General features: G+C 47.2%; 1 protein-coding gene across 1 annotated transcript in view; it reads right to left on the bottom strand.

Moving 5' to 3' along the window:
* Positions 1-202: 202 nt before the first annotated feature.
* LOC308322728 (uncharacterized protein) overlaps positions 203-17,198 on the bottom strand; it is a 31,525-nt gene continuing 14,529 nt past the window's right edge. The window contains exons 4-12 of the mRNA XM_080774135.1: positions 16,115-16,405; positions 15,237-15,563; positions 11,604-11,702; positions 11,344-11,394; positions 9,306-11,136; positions 8,639-8,812; positions 7,195-7,353; positions 6,926-6,975; positions 203-2,601 (exon numbers count right to left, since the gene is read on the bottom strand). Coding sequence (XP_080630261.1) covers positions 2,006-2,601; positions 6,926-6,975; positions 7,195-7,353; positions 8,639-8,812; positions 9,306-11,136; positions 11,344-11,394; positions 11,604-11,702; positions 15,237-15,563; positions 16,115-16,405 — 3,578 coding nt within the window. The 3' untranslated portion in view covers positions 203-2,005. The remainder of the gene's footprint in view (positions 2,602-6,925; positions 6,976-7,194; positions 7,354-8,638; positions 8,813-9,305; positions 11,137-11,343; positions 11,395-11,603; positions 11,703-15,236; positions 15,564-16,114; positions 16,406-17,198) is intronic.

The following is a 17,198-nucleotide window of genomic DNA, read 5'->3' as shown; positions in this document are numbered from 1 at the left end:
ATGTACTCAAGAGCGATGCAGGAGTGCAAAGTACCAACGAACTGGCCGGATGTACGGAGAACCGGGAGGACTGGAAACGACGATGGAGGGCTCGTCTGAGGACGACCTAGAGAGACATGGGTACCACCCGCATTTGGCCAAACCGCCATGTGACAACACTATAATTAATACACAATAATTAATACACAACAGAACCACGACAGACTTTCAACAATCCGTTTATTAAATTCACAGTTTATCATTTAGGCACTGAGCAATGAATCCGCTGAGCAGTAACATGTTTTATCATTTAGGCACTGAGACATTTACAGTAACATGTTTTATCATTTAGGCACTGAGCAATGAATCCACTGAGCCATTTACAGTAACATGTTTTATCATTTAGGCACTGAGACATTCACAGTAACATGTTTTATCATTTAGGCACTGAGACATTCACAGTAACATGTTTTATCATTTAGGCACTGAGCCATTTACAGTAACATGTTTTATCATTTAGGCACTGAGCCATTTACAGTAACATGTTTTATCATTTAGGCACTGAGACATTTACAGTAACATGTTTTATCATTTAGGCACTGAGCCATTTACAGTAACATGTTTTAGAACACCACAAAGTTGGTACGGTGACTTTAAAATAAAATACACCATGAATTAAAATACATCATGAATTAAAATACACCATACAATAAAATACACCTTTGGCCCAGCCTGTAACAGGAACATCTGTTCACAGGCCTTCAGTAAAAATCACACCCGTGTGAAGTGAGGGGCGCTCTTATCATCGTATACATCATGGGAACTCATTTTCACTTTTAGATTTGGACACATATTGTGCGACGATGGGTAGCCTACAATAAGCATTTTGGAAATGCGTGGGGGGGGGGGGGGGGGGGGATGAACACGAGCGAATGACGAGCGGAACAAAAGCCGCCGAGAGCGAAGAGCGGAATTCTGGTCCGCTCACACACACAGAGACGTAGACGTGCGTACACACGTGCACACACACAGAGACGTAGGCGTGCGTACACACGTGCACACACACACAGAGAGACGTAGGCGTGCGTACACACGTGCACACACACACAGAGACGTAGGCGTGCGTACACACGTGCACACACACAGAGACGTAGGCGTGCGTACACACGTGCACACACACAGAGACGTAGGCGTGCGTACACACGTGCACACACAGAGAGACGTAGGCGTGCGTACACACGTGCACACACAGAGAGACGTAGGCGTGCGTACACACGTGCACACACACAGAGACGTAGGCGTGCGTACACACGTGCACACACAGAGACGTAGGCGTGCGTACACACGTGCACACACAGAGACGTAGGCGTGCGTACACACGTGCACACACACACAGAGACGTAGGCGTGCGTACACACGTGCACACACACAGAGACGTAGGCGTGCGTACACACGTGCACACACAGAGAGACGTAGGCGTGCGTACACACGTGCACACACAGAGACGTAGGCGTGCGTACACACGTGCACACACACAGAGACAGAAACTATTCTACTGGAACACAATATGTTCAGCTGGAGGTCAGGGGTCAAACCCTATCAATCTGGGGTCAGAGGTCAAACCCTATCAATGTGGAGGTCGGAGGTCAAACCCTATCAATCTGGGGTCAGGGGTCAAACACTATCAATCTGGGGTCAGAGGTCAAACACTATCAATCTGGGGTCGGAGGTCAAACACTATCAATCTGGGGTCGGAGGTCAAACACTATCAATGTGGAGGTCAGAGGTCAAACCCTATCTTGGGGTCTTTAGCCCATCAAGGTTTGATTGACAGATTGTCACTGTGCTTCTTATATACATCATCAGCGTGATGTCACCATGATGTCATGATGAGTCACTCATGACCAAATATGGAGTCCATGATGTCAGGCGTACTGGAGACGGTGGTAACCATGACAACCTGGACTCACTCAGACATGTGGAGTAACCATGGCGACCTGATGTGACCCTCGCTCACATCGAGACTCTATCTCTGCTCACACAGAAACACTGAGGAGCCATACGACCACAACCCGAACCCAACGCAGAGGGGTTCAGTGGACGTGGTCTGGAAGGTGTGCAGGTGGGTCAGAGTGTCCTCTGAGGACACGTCATAGAAGGACAGAGTCCCAGCGGGACGGTCCACATACACTCCTACTCTGCAGACCCCGACCTCCCTGACCTCAGGGTCAGCATCCGCTGCTGCTCTGATGGAGCGTCTAGAGGGACCGACAAAGAGGAAAGTCTCCTCCTCATTGTGTCTGACACAGTAACTGTCACCACCACACTCCAGACTCCATGACATGCCATTGTATCCAAGCATACAGTCAGCAACAGCTCCTTTCCTGCTGATTCTTCTGTCAGTCCCTGCTATAAGAACCCCTCCACTGCACTCTACCTCAGAGTAGCAGCGTTCGCTCACACTCTCTGCAGTCAGGACCTGAGGCCAGTGTCCATCAAACCTCTCTGGGTGATCAGGATACTGATGACGTCGTCCCTCCACCCATGTGACCTTCCTGTTGTCCTCAGACAGAGTGAGGTCACAGTGTGCTGTGTTTGTGTCCAGTGAGAGACGCTGGGAATCTGATGAGAAAACACACAGTAACCATTAAGTACATCATTCACTCACACACACACACACACACACACACACACACACACACACACACACACACACACGCGCGCGTTGCCGATCGATCGGTGGCCGATCACCGATCGATCGGATCGGCCGTGCAAAATCCACCGATCCGCGAAACCGATCTCCAAAGAAAAAATCTGCGCCGTTTACATCCAAAAATAATGTGTCACTTTCTCGGTTCTGCACCGCTTAATGGAGAAGTATAGCACTGGCAGCGCAACGAATACCCCCCCCCCCCACACACACACACACACCCCAGGGAGGGAGGGGGGAGAGAGAGAGAAAAGAGAGAGAGAGAGCGAGAAAGAGCACGCACGTCTTCACCCCAGCGAGGGAGGGAGACGGAGAGAAAGGGAGAGAGCTCATCATCTCCAGTCCAGTAGTTAGCAAAGGGAGCTAAGTGCTAACTATAATCCAAATTGTTAGACAAGTAGTGTGCCCTGGCCTGACACAACTTTCTTAGAAATGTGCATGTTGCAGCCAGCCAGTAAGATGAGCCTATGCATTTCACGGTTTTCGTGAGGGCGGGGGGGCAGTCGGTTTGGGGGCGTTCCCGACGGCTGCGCGTCGCTTCCTCCTCTGACAGAGGGGAGGCGAGTAAGCGACACAGTCAGAAGCCCCCTTTGTTCAATCGAAGGCCCCCTCACTCAGACACACAACGTGTGTTGTTACGACAACATACAGCCTATGTACAAGGAATATAAACACAAGACCGTGGCGCAAAACTTCATATTTACCCTGCTCTAATGCAACAAAAGTGTGTTCTTACATCCTCCATTTCACGATTTCAGCACTCGTGAGTAAATTAATTGAATTGCTATTATGAAAGTTTTCAGTGACGTTGCACCCACAGGAAGGTATGATATGCGTGGTCCACCAATCAGCTGTTGAATACAGTAGGGCGTAGGCTATAAGAAAATACATGAAACAGCATCGTTTCCTCCCCATCTCATCATTGCCATGCATGTTTCTTGTTAGGGTTTCCTGCACAATGTTGTTGGCATGGCGCTGCGCCATGCTTGAAATAAATCGCGCCATGCCAAGCTTAAAAAAAAAAAAAAAGGGGGCTAGTGAATCATGGTGTGTGTGTGATATGAAATGTCCAGTACCTCCCCAAGTGCCACCCCAGTGTCTGCCCATGCAGTGCCCTCCAGTGTCCCCCTGAGTGCCTCCCCAGTGCCTGCAGTGCCTCCCCAGTGTCCCCTCAGTGCCTCCCCAGTGTCTTCCCAGTGCCTCCCCAGTGTCCCCTCAGTGCCTCCCCAGTGCCTCCCCACAGTGTCTCCCTGAATGCCTCCCCAGTTTGCCCCTGAGTGCCTCCCCAGTGTCTCCCCAGTGCCTCCCCAGTTTTCCCCTGAGTGCCTCCCCAGTGTCTCCCCAGTGTCTCTCCAGTGCCTCCCTAGTGTCTCCCTAGTGCCTCCCCAGTGTCTCTCCAGTGCCTCCCCAGTGTCTCCCCAGTGCCTCCCCAGTGTCTCCCCAGTGTCTCCCCAGTGCCTCCCCAGTGTCTCCCCAGTGTCTCTCCAGTGCCTCCCCAGTGCCTCCCCAGTGTCTCTCCAGTGCCTCCCCAGTGTCTCCCCAGTGCCTCTCCAGTGTCTCCCCAGTGCCTCCCCAGTGTCTCCCCAGTGTCTCCCCAGTGCCTCCCCAGTTTTCCCCTGAGTGCCTCCCCAGTGTCTCTCCAGTGCCTCCCTAGTGTCTCCCTAGTGCCTCCCCAGTGTCTCTCCAGTGCCTCCCCAGTGTCTCCCTAGTGCCTCCCCAGTGTCTCTCCAGTGCCTCCCTAGTGTCTCCCCAGTGTCTCCCCAGTGCCTCCCCAGTGTCTCCCCAGTGCCTCCCCAGTTTTCCCCTGAGTGCCTCCCCAGTGTCTCTCCAGTGCCTCCCTAGTGTCTCCCTAGTGCCTCCCCAGTGTCTCTCCAGTGCCTCCTCAGTGCCTCCCCAGTGTCTCTCCAGTGCCTCCGCAGTGTCTCTCCAGTGCCTCCTCAGTGCCTCCCCAGTGTCTTCCCAGTGCCTCCCCAGTGCCTGCCCAGTGTCCCCTAGTGTCCCCCCAGTGTCTCCAATAGCATTACAAGAGCAATAATACAAATGAATCTTACTTTATTAATCTTATTAATTTATGAATCAAATGAATGAATTAATAAATCAAATTATTCGACGCGCGGCCAGAGGCCGCGCGCCAGAAGCCCCCCCCCCCCCCCCCCAGCACCATGCCAAAGCTTTTTCCTGCAGGAAACACTGATGACTGTATTAATAACCATAAAGTAATCTCCTAGTCCTTACATAATAGTTTAGCAGAGACTGAAGTTGAAAAGGCTGTGCCCAGTACGGCAGCAGCGCAGGCAGTAGTGGATATGCGCTAAACAAACGCATGCATATTAGTGAATTAATGAATTGGCTGAATCTGTAGGGCCTTTTGATTTGGTGAAGCGCCATGGCCTTGAGAGGGGTTAATCCGTCACTGCAGCTGTGTAGGGGTGAGGATCGCGTGATGATTCTAATGTAGGCTACAGAATTCTATAAGTGACCACTTTTGGTGTGACACACAGCTTCTGTTTCTGTTTACAATGCGTTGTCAACACGTGTTGAGTTGACAAAGTTTGACAGATTTCGGATAAGACTGATAGTTTATCCGTTAGTAATTAGGCTGAGGCACACAGAATCACACTACTTTTGGATTAATTGGGATTGGCTTTTTGGGGAAAAGAGGGGGAGGAGTAACCTGACGCTGCCAGATCCAAAAAGCTTGCTACACAAATTTGTTTCACAGCTTATTTGGATCTGGGATCGCGGAAGCAAATTCGATGACGGGGCTGTTCCTTTTTTTCAAGATACATGGTAGATGATTGGATGGGAGCGTCTGTCTATCACCGTGTGGGCGTGCAAACACAACCAATCATATTGACGTGTCTATATAGCTTCACATCCGGTTTCGCACATATCCCGCCCTTAGCTCACGCTGATTGGTTCGGTACGAAGCAGATCTGACTCAGGGCTCAACTCCGTCAGAGATCCCAGATGAGTGTTGTGTTGGGGAATATGTTTCCCCAATACCGCCCTCATCTGGCAGCGTCAGGTTAGGGGAGGAGGTGATCAAGCAGCTCCACAAGACCACAACATATTTGGTAGGCTCAAGGCTGCATTTATTTTCCTTTTTTTTTCTCTCGAGGGTGCATGGGATGATGGGAGCTCCTCCAGCAGGCTAGGGAGCTCCGCTCAGGCTAGCGGAAAATGACCGCGGGCGCGGGTTGCCAGGTTTTTTTATAAGTAAAAAAATATATATATCGGGATCGGGATCGGAATCGGCCGATCTTTTAAAAAAAGATCGGTGATCGGGATCGGCCCCCAAAAACGTTATCGGAGCATCCCTATCTCACACACACACGCGCGCACACACACACAAACATGCGCGTAAGTACACACCCACACACACCCGCATGTGCGTACAGCCGTACACACACCCATGCGCGCGCACGCACACACGCACTTGCACCCAGTCTCTCTCACACAAGCACACACACACACACCCGAATGCGTGCGCACACACACCCGCATGCGTGCACGCACACACACACACACACACACACACACACACACACCCAGTGTCTCTCACACACATGTGCGCGTTTGCACCCAGTCTCGCTCACACACACACGTGTGTTTGCGTGTGTGTTTGCGTGTGCTTTAGCACCCAGTCTCTCTCTCACACACACACACACACACACACAAACAGGCGCATAAGTACACACCCACATGTGCGCACACACACACACACACACACACACACACACACACGCTTGCACCCAGTCTCTCTTAACAAGGAGGTTAAATGGGAGGCTATTGTGCAAAGTCAAAGTTACCAAAACAAGCGAGTTAATTCAGCATTCTTTTATTGAGCGGTCAGGCCGGTATGGTAGGCCTCAGGCCTAGCAATATAGGCCTCAGGCCTACCATATCTGGCCCACGTTCAAATATGTGAGTGAGAACACGTGAGTGAGTGTTTCTGTCATTCCGATCTCCAACATATTTCTATTGACTGGCTTTATCTCTCAGCCAAGGCTGTAGTTGTCTGCAACGTGTCACTAAGGAGTATGAAATCCTTGTTTGACCAACACGCACACGCCTGAAGATGCACTGTGTGCACGCCAGACTGCGTGCTTGACAAACTACAATGTGAAAGCAAACCCAGCCAACAATGTTACAACTGCAGCCCTGAAGTCTACCAAACTATACAGTAGGTGTTAAAAAACTCTGTATAAGATGTCAATAGTGAGAGATACTCACGTCCTTGAATGAGATGAGGATTGAACCGATCTTCTCCACCATGTGTCACTCTGTAGGAAGTAGAACAACAATGCATCAATGTCTGACTGTCTAACACAACGTCTCCACTAGCTGACACTACAGTGTTTCACTCTGTAGGAAGTAGAACAACAATGCATCAATCATCACATGTCTGAAACTAGTAAAATAGTGGTGATGCCCCACAAACATTACCCACACATAGTAAAGGGTTCTGCTGTAAACCGGGCCCCACAACAGGGTCTACTCACTTGAGATTCTCCAGCCCAGCAGAGAGCAGCATCTTCATTCCTGACTCATTCACCATGTTGAGACTCAGGTCCAATTCTCTCAGATGGAGGGAGGGATTAGAAGTTAGAGCTGAGGCCAGAACTTCACAGCATCTCTCTGTCAAGAAGCAGTTCTCCAGTCTAAATGAAGAATACAACCAGATGAGAGAGAGAGAGAGAGAGAGAGAGAGAGAATGTGATTCACATTCTCTCTTATTGCATGTGAATCACATTCAATGTGAATCACAATGGCATGTTCTAAGTCAGAGGGAGGGTGAGCTAATTGTATTTCGAGTCCAAGGGAGGGTGAGCTAATTCTGATAATAAAATAGTCTGGGTTTTTATATATACATGTTTTACTGCAGCTTTTGTTTTTATTCAGTTGAACTTTGTCTAATAATACCTAACCCTAACCCTAACCCTTTTCTGAAAAACCTACAGTATGTTTCTATGTCAGTGGTGCTCAAACTTTTTCATGTCAAGGACGCCCAGCATTCTCTCTATAGGGCCACGGACCCCCATCTGAAAATATGTAGTTCCAGGGACCCCCCAGAAGCAAATATTTTAGTTAGAAATATTTCCTCTGAAATATATATTCAATGATTTGCGCCACATTTTAACGATTTTTCAAAAATAGCAGACCTACAAGCTCATAGCAAGCCACTCGGTGGCGCGCTGTGAGCTTGTAGATCTGCTATTTTTCAACAGCTAAATTATAACATAATGTTTAACCCATTTAGGCCTGACGTCAAAATAAAAAAAAACGTCTTCTGAAAGAATTTATATATTCAAAGATTTGTGTTGCATTCACGATTTTAAAAAAAATAGCAGACCTACAAGCTCGTAGCGCGCCACTGGGTGGCGCGCCACTCGGCGCACTATGAGCTTGTAGATCTGCTATTTTTCAATAGCTAAAGTATAACATAATGCTTAGTTAAAACACCAAAAGGGGTTCCCGCCCAAAATGGGTTAAAACACCAAAAGGGGTTCCCGCCCAAAATGGGTTAAAACACCAAAAGGGGTTCCTGCCCTAAGCTACTACGCTTTCATATATGGAGTATACGGTTGTCTCCGCACATACGCGTAGTTAGCACCATTAGGCACCGTTAGCCTCGCTACGTTTATAAACGTAGATGGCAGCAAAATAGTTAATATAAATATCATTCAATACTAGGGGATGACACTCTGACAACATAACACATTGAACCACTCAGAGGTGTTTAGGTTTTAAATGTGGTATCTCAGCATAAAGACTACATACATTAGTCACTGTATCTTATCAATATTATGGTCAGTGTGAGTTACCATGATATTAACCTCATCCACACTCTTCAAATACTACCACCATCATAACTACATTATAATCACTTACTATAACAGAACTTTACTTAACCAAATACAAATAAAAATGTTAAATTAATCTAACCTGAGAGTCTCCAGACAACAGTTTGGGCTCTTCAGTGCAGCACAGATGAGATCCAGTCCAGAATCCTTCAAGCCGTTTCCACTCAGGTCCAGTTCTCTCAAATGGGACGGATTGGAGCTGAGAGCTGAAGCCACAACTTCAACGTGTTCCTCTCCGAGGCCACAGTCAACAAGTCTGTAATTACAGATTAAATGTAAAATCAGAGATGATCTAAACAGAACAGACCATGTTCACTGTCAAGGAGGTTCCCTGTGGAGCTGTCTGAAATGTGTGTGTGTGTGTGTGTGTGTGTGTGTGTGTGTGTGTGTGTGTGTGTGTGTGTGTGTGTGTGTGTGTGGATACTTTTCTAACTAAGCAAATAGCGGCAGTGAGTAACACATACTTACACATTACACACACATTACTTTCCACTGTTGTCATTTGATTGTAATACAAACATTAAATAATTAAAACGATCCCAACTCGCTGCTGTTGTTCCACTCTATGGCAGTGAAGTGAAGAAATGTTCTGTCAACAGATGAACAGTCTGTACGACCGCATGCCATGGCAAAATCACCCTGATATCACTAAATATACTAAACACACTTGAATTCTCTCTCTCTCTCTCTCTCTCTCTGAATGAATTAAGTATATAGTGATCTAACATGTTAACATTCACATTACTAACCTGGCTGTTTTGCAGTTCTTCACAGCTGGGACCAGTCTCAGTCGCCCCTCCTTTGACGCGTTGTATTTCTGCAGGTCCAACTCCTCCAGAACCTCCTCTGACATCTGCAGCATGGAGGCCAGAGCTGAACACTGGGGCACAGAGAGTTCCTTCCCTGAGCTGTTCTCTGACTCCAGGTACTGTTGGATCCCCCGACTGACTGACGGGTCGTTCATCTCCATCAGACAGTGGAAGATGTTGATACATCTGTCAGGAGAGGCACGGCGATCATTCATCTCCTTCAGGTTGTCGATGACTCTCTGGATCTCCTCTGGACTGTTCTCTGTCTGACCCAGCAGGTCTCCTAACAGACTCTGGTTGGACTGCAGTGAGAGACCATGTAGGAAGCGGACAAAGAGGTCCAGTTGTCCACTCTCACTCTTCAGGGTTTTCTTTATAGCAGCCTTCAGGAAGTCAGACAGGGAACAGTCACTGTTGTCACCATCATCTCCCAGGAATGTATTCAGGACCTCCGTGTTCCTCTGAGTGAAACAGTGGGACAGGTAGACTGCAGCCAGAAACTCCTGGATGCTCAGATGAACGAAGCAGTAGACCGTTTTGTGGAAGAAAAAACCGTCTTCTTTGAAGAACTTTGTGCAAAAGCCCAAGTTCTTCAAGTCCACGTTCACATCAAGACCACACGCTTCCAGGTCCTCCTCGTAGAAAATGATGTTGCCTTTGACCAGTTGGTGAAACGCCAGCTTGCCCAGCTTCAGAAGAACTTTCCCTGCATCCTTTATGAGCTTCACTCTGTCTGCCTCGCCTTGCGCAGGATTCTCCCGCTGTATCTCACCCATCAGGAAGTGGCAGAACAGCTCAACCAGGGTTTTGGGCAGCCTGAATGTCGCCCCCATGTTCTTCACCATGTCCTTCACAACGGTAGCAAGGATCCAACAGAAGACTGGGATTTCACACATGGTGAGGAGGATCTTTGATTCTTTGATCTGTGAGAGGATTGATCTGGCCTGGTTCTCATCACTGAACGTCTTCTCGAAGAACTCCTTCTTCTGGTCATCGCTGATGAACCCTCGTACTTCGGTCATCCTGTTTACAAACTCCTTAGGGATCTGATTGGCTGCTACAGGTCGCGAGGTTATCCAGATGCGAGCAGAGGGGAGGAGCTCTCCCTTGATGAGGTTTAAAAGGAGATCTTCCACTGGGTAAGAGTTGTTGACATTCATGAGGCCAATTTTTGTGCTGAAATCAAACTTGAAATTATTTTCATCATAACCATCCAGAACAAACATGACTTTGAAGGGGCTGTTGCTGTAGTCTCCTGACTTCTGCACTTTAGTGAAGATATGATTAAGAACGTCTTCCTCGATGAATCTGGTTTCCTTGATGCAGCTGTGAATTAGCTGTGCCAAAGTAAACTTCTGTCCCTTGAGCATATTTAACTGGCGGAACTTGAGCGGGAACACGAGGTGTAGGTCTTGGGGGAAACATTTCTTGGCCCAGTCGAACATAAATTTGTGTACGAGGATCGTTTTCCCAATCCCTGCACAGCCAACGGTCAGCACTGTTCTTATGATTCGTCCAGAAAGGTCTTTGAACATCTGACCCAGTTGGATTTCCTCTCTTGCCTTCTTCATCTCCATCTGTCTGGCCTCATGATGGCTGTGGATGTCTGTTCTTTCGATGTCTACATTGTAGAGCGGAGCGAAGACGTTTTCAAACACGACCTCAGACTGTGTGCCCAAATCTACACTCAGATATGTGCTGTTCATGTTGCGTTGAAGAAGCTTTTCATAGTCAGTGATGTGACGATATCCTGGTGTTCTCCTCAACAGACCTGTAGCGAACAAAGCAATTCTATGTTTAACAGCCTTGTCTCTCTCTCCACACACACACACACACACACACACACACACACACACACACACACACACACACACACACACACACACACACACACACACACACACACACACACACACACACACACACACACACACACACACACACACACACACACACACACACACACACACACACACACCTCTCAGTTTGGCGGCTCTGCGTCGTCTTTTCTTGTCTTCTTCTGTCAAAGCTGAAATGTGAGGCAGTGATTGGTCAGTGAGATGAGAGACAGTGATTGGTCAGTGAGAGAGATGTGAGGCAGTGATTGGTCAGTGAGATGTGAGACAGTGATTGGTCAGTGAGGAGACACTATAGGATCATTCTCGTCTTCACATAATGACACAGATGGATGGATTTAGATTGTAAATAAATCTAGTTAAAAATAAATTAAAGACTCACAAGGTGGCTTGTTCCCGTATAAAGCTGCCAGTGCTACTGCGTACATGGAGACAGTAACAATAAGCCCTGGTCTGCCTCTGGCTGTTGGTCCTTTAGGAGCTGAAAGACAGAAAAATAAAACATAAATATAAAAGAAAATCTCTGAACATTTTTTTAATTCCCCTGCGAATGCTTCCTAGTAAAACAGGAAGTGAACAGATCCACGTCCTGGTTGCACCATCTAGCTCCACCCCCCCTCATAGAGTTGTGGGAGGAGTTTCAAGTCAATCAGACAAACCGGAAGTAGGAATTATAGTTTTATGAAAGTGGAAGTCCGTACGGCCAGCCACCAGGTTTGGGACCTTTAGCATGCTGCAAACTGGAGTTATGGCTGTTTGAAGCCCAGCCAATAGGATTCAATAATGATAGTCCCCCCTAGCAACCCCTCAAGGACTGCCCGGGGGTCCCCGGACCGCACTTTGATAACCACTGGCATGGCTGGCAAATGGGAGGAGACATGATGTGTAGGCAGTAGGGCTATGTATGCGATGGACTACAAGGCCCAGCATGCTTTGCATGCATCAGACTTCCGGGGACTAGTAAACAAGGGTTGTACTGTGTCCCGTGTGCTGTCATTTAACAACATGATGTAAACCCCTGGACAATGTGTGTCCTGTCATTTAACAACATGATGTAAACCCCTGGACAATGTGTGTCCTGTCATTTAACAACATGATGTAAACCCCTGGACAATGTGTGTCCTGTCATTTAACAACATGATGTAAACCCCTGGACAATGTGTGTCCTGTCATTTAACAACATGATGTAAACCCCTGGACAATGTGTGTCCTGTCATTTAACAACATGATGTAAACCCCTGGACAATGTGTGTCCTGTCATTTAACAACATGATGTAAACCCCTGGACAATGTGTGTCCTGTCATTTAACAACATGATGTAAACCCCTGGACAATGTGTGTCCTCCTGTCATTTAACAACATGATGTAAACCCCTGAGCAATGTGTGTCCTGTCATTTAACAACATGATGTAAACCCCTGGACAATGTGTGTCCTGTCATTTAACAACATGATGTAAACCCCTGGACAATGTGTGTCCTGTCATTTAACAACATGATGTAAACCCCTGATCAATGTGTGTCCTGTCATTTAACAACATGATGTAAACCCCTGGACAATGTGTGTCCTGTCATTTAACAACATGATGTAAACCCCTGGACAATGTGTGTCCTGTCATTTAACAACATGATGTAAACCCCTGGACAATGTGTGTCCTGTCATTTAACAACATGATGTAAACCCCTGGACAATGTGTGTCCTGTCATTTAACAACATGATGTAAACCCCTGGACAATGTGTGTCCTGTCATTTAACAACATGATGTAAACCCCTGGACAATGTGTGTCCTGTCATTTAACAACATGATGTAAACCCCTGGACAATGTGTGTCCTGTCATTTAACAACATGTATGTAAACCCCTGGACAATGTGTGTGCTGTCATTTAACAACATGATGTAAACCCCTGGACAATGTGTGTCCTGTCATTTAACAACATGATGTAAACCCCTGGTCAATGTGTGTCCTGTCATTTAACAACATGATGTAAACCCCTGGACAATGTGTGTCCTGTCATTTAACAACATGATGTAAACCCCTGGACAATGTGTGTCCTGTCATTTAACAACATGATGTAAACCCCTGGACAATGTGTGTCCTGTCATTTAACAACATGATGTAAACCCCTGGACAATGTGTGTCCTGTCATTTAACAACATGATGTAAACCCCTGGACAATGTGTGTCCTGTCATTTAACAACATGATGTAAACCCCTGGACAATGTGTGTCCTGTCATTTAACAACATGATGTAAACCCCTGGTCAATGTGTGTCCTGTCATTTAACAACATGATGTAAACCCCTGGACAATGTGTGTCCTGTCATTTAACAACGGCAAGGGGGTAACGGGTACAGTTGTACCTGCTCCTGGGGCAGGGGGGGCCCGGCGGGGCAGGGGGGGCCCGGGGCCCTGCTCCTACCCGTGGAGGTAAACGGGCTCTCTCTCTCTCTCTCTCTCTCTCGACCATAGACACACACTGTTATGCATGTCATGTAGACAGCACTAGAATTGCATTGTATGTAGCCATAGCACGTCATAGTACATATGTATAGCATAGTATAGTATATATGTATAGTTTATATGTATATAGTTTCATTATATAGATATTCCACTGTTACGTTCTTAGCTTACGCATGTTTCATGATAAATGCTTTTTATGTGATTTTATGTGATCTATGATGCCGTTTTGTTCTTGCTTAATGTTAAATCGCTCTGGATTAAGAGCGTCTGCTAAATGCCTAAATTGTAAATTGCTGTTAAGTTACGGTCTGTGACTAAGAAAGACTACGTTTCCTGTTCAGTTTTCCTCTTTAGAAATGTTTTCGGAAGCGGTAAAATGACAGAGATTCATTTTGTTTTTGTTTTTTTGGATCCGTGCAGAGCTCTGGACCAAGGACCAGATGGAGGAAACACATGGACTCACTGGCCTTGGAACGTCTGGGGATCCCCCAGGAGGAAGTCACTAATGTTGCTCTGGAGAGGAATGTCTGGTGGAGCTGTTGCCCCCGTGACCCGATTATGGATAAGCGGTTGAAGATGGATGGACAACAACCACTATATTAAGGACCAGTATGTCCTACAGCTTTAACCCCATTCTGACCTGAGATCAGATTCTAAACATGTCTTCTGCATCCTGACAGTTTACCATTCTGACCTGAGATCAGATTCTAAACATGTCTTCTGCATCCTGACAGTTTACCATTCTGACCTGAGATCAGATTCTAAACATGTCTTCTGCATCCTGACAGTTTACCATTCTGACCTGAGATCAGATTCTAAACATGTCTTCTGCATCCTGACAGTTTACCATTCTGACCTGAGATCAGATTCTAAACATGTCTTCTGCATCCTGACAGTTTACCATTCTGACCTGAGATCAGATTCTAAACATGTCTTCTGCATCCTGACAGTTTTCCATTCTGACCTGAGATCAGATTCTAAACATGTCTTCTACATCCTGACAGTTTTCCATTCTGACCTGAGATCAGATTCTAAACATGTCTTCTACATCCTGACAGTTTTCCATTCTGACCTGAGATCAGATTCTAAAAATGTCTTCTACATCCTGACAGTTTTCTGAAAAAGCTATGTTTCTATGTCAGTCGTTCTTAATTTTTTCAAAAAATAGCAGACCTACAAGCTCATAGCGCGCCACTCGCGCTATGTAGATCTGCTATTTTTGTTACCAAAAGGGGTTCCCGCCCAAAGTGTGTTAATACATTAACTAAAATCTAACATTTAAAACAACTAAAACATTATTTTTATTTCAATAATTGATAATGTTTCACTCAATAGGGGGAACGTATGGAAGGCTTTGCCTTATTATCCAGGGTTCATTTTAAGTCCAAGCATCTGAACACGCGCACACACACACACACACACACACACACACACACACACACACACACACACACACACACACACACACACACACACACACACACACACACACACACACACACACACACACACACACACACACACACACACACACACACACAATCAGTAAACTACGCACCTCTGTAAAGCGGGTTGTCTACAGCCTCGCTCTGCTCCACACTGAACGGGTTCTTTATCGCACAGGATATTCTTTTAACTTTTCTCCCTTCCTCGTCGTTGCTGATCGTCACCGTCCGGGAGTCGGGTCCGATCCATTCCTCATCGCTGTAGATCCTGGTCTCGTTGGGTTTGGGTGGAGTCCATTTCTCTCCGTGGAACCTCCACCGATAGACGACCTCGCCCGACTCTGACTTGACGTCTCCCAATACGCTGCAGTGCAGCGTGCAGCTGCTGGAGTTGGAGTCACATGGTGTCACGATGGATAGCTCTGGATGTGGGACTCTCTCTGTTGAGGAGACAGAATGAGTCACATGGTGTCACGATGGATAGCTCTGGATGTGGGACTCTCTCTGTTGAGGAGACAGAATGAGTCACATGGTGTCACGATGGATAGCTCTGGATGTGGGACTCTCTCTGTTGTGGAGACAGAATGAGTCACATGGTGTCACGATGGATAGCTCTGGATGTGGGACTCTCTCTGTTGAGGAGACAGAATGAGTCACATGGTGTCACGATGGATAGCTCTGGACGTGGGACTCTCTCTGTTGAGGAGACAGAATGAGTCACATGGTGTCACGATGGATAGCTCTGGATGTGGGACTCTCTCTGTTGAGGAGACAGAATGAGTCACATGGTGTCACGATGGATAGCTCTGGATGTGGGACTCTCTCTGTTGAGGAGACAGAATGAGTCACATGGTGTCACGATGGATAGCTCTGGATGTGGGACTCTCTCTGTTGAGGAGACAGAATGAGTCACATGGTGTCACGATGGATAGCTCTGGATGTGGGACTCTCTCTGTTGAGGAGACAGAATGAGTCTGTGAGTCATACTTACTCATCTCTTTAAGCAGGTAAGTCTTGTAGTTTTGTCTGCCGTTGATCTCCACAGAATACAGCCCGATGTCTTCTGCGGTCATGTTGTGGATGACCAGCCGTCCGGTGTGTGGGTCCAGTGTGGAGCGGTCTCTATACGTCCCGTAGTAATCCAGACTATGACCCAGATCCCAGTCCGCTACCAAGCTGCGTCCGCGCTTCCACAGGATGCTGGTGACGGCTTCAGGAACAGAGCGGTAGTCTGGGAACATCTCCACGCGGATGCCTCTGCCTCGTGGTGGGAGGTACGTCACTGTGGAGAGAAACGCATGGCAGTCAAGTTACAATTTAAGCATTTATCAGACGCTCTGAAATCTCCAAAGTAACTAAAGTTTGCAAATAAATCTAGTGGCGTACAAATACAATATTTGCCTCTGAGATGTAGTGGAGTAGAAGTAAATAAAACACACATTCTAAAACGGGTAGTAATACTTCATTCTGATTGGCTGGTTACCGTCACGTGACCGGTGTAAATTCCAACGATAACCCACTCCTTCAATCACTTTGTATCATCCTGCAGCCTTGTAGCTGAACTGGGGAAGGGGAGCGCTTGATTGCTTTACAAACACATGCCGTGCGGGCGTCTAAGCACCACCCGGCTCATATGACTGTGAATGTGTGGCTCCAGGCAGCCCCGTAAATACATCAAGCGCTATTCTCCCGTCACTACAGCTAAATTCCAATACCGCAACTTTCACACTCGCTCACTCTCCTCGCGTCCTCCACTCGCTCCTTAGCTCCGCCCCCAGCGAGGAGGAGAGGAGTCGATGCGAGGACAGAGTGGTGGTCGAATTCTCCTCTAGAATCGGAACCTACTACGCTGTCATTTCAAAGCGACGGCACATTCCACGATCACTAATGACGTGTATCAATTCAATTCAATTCAAAGGGCTTTATTGGCATGGGAAAACATACGTTTACATTGCCAAAGCAAAAGTGGTGGAACAATACAGTGTCACACAGCTGGATCACTGGAACTCCGAACAGAGCCGTACAGTCTACAGAATAGACAATTTATCATCTTGTGCATGTAACCGAGGCCAATG

This window comes from Protomyctophum bolini (assembly GCF_963924005.1).
Source record: "Protomyctophum bolini genome assembly, chromosome: 10".
Taxonomy (NCBI): domain Eukaryota; kingdom Metazoa; phylum Chordata; class Actinopteri; order Myctophiformes; family Myctophidae; genus Protomyctophum; species Protomyctophum bolini.
Note: the sequence above shows the minus strand (reverse complement) of the source record. Positions and strands in the feature narration are given on the sequence as shown.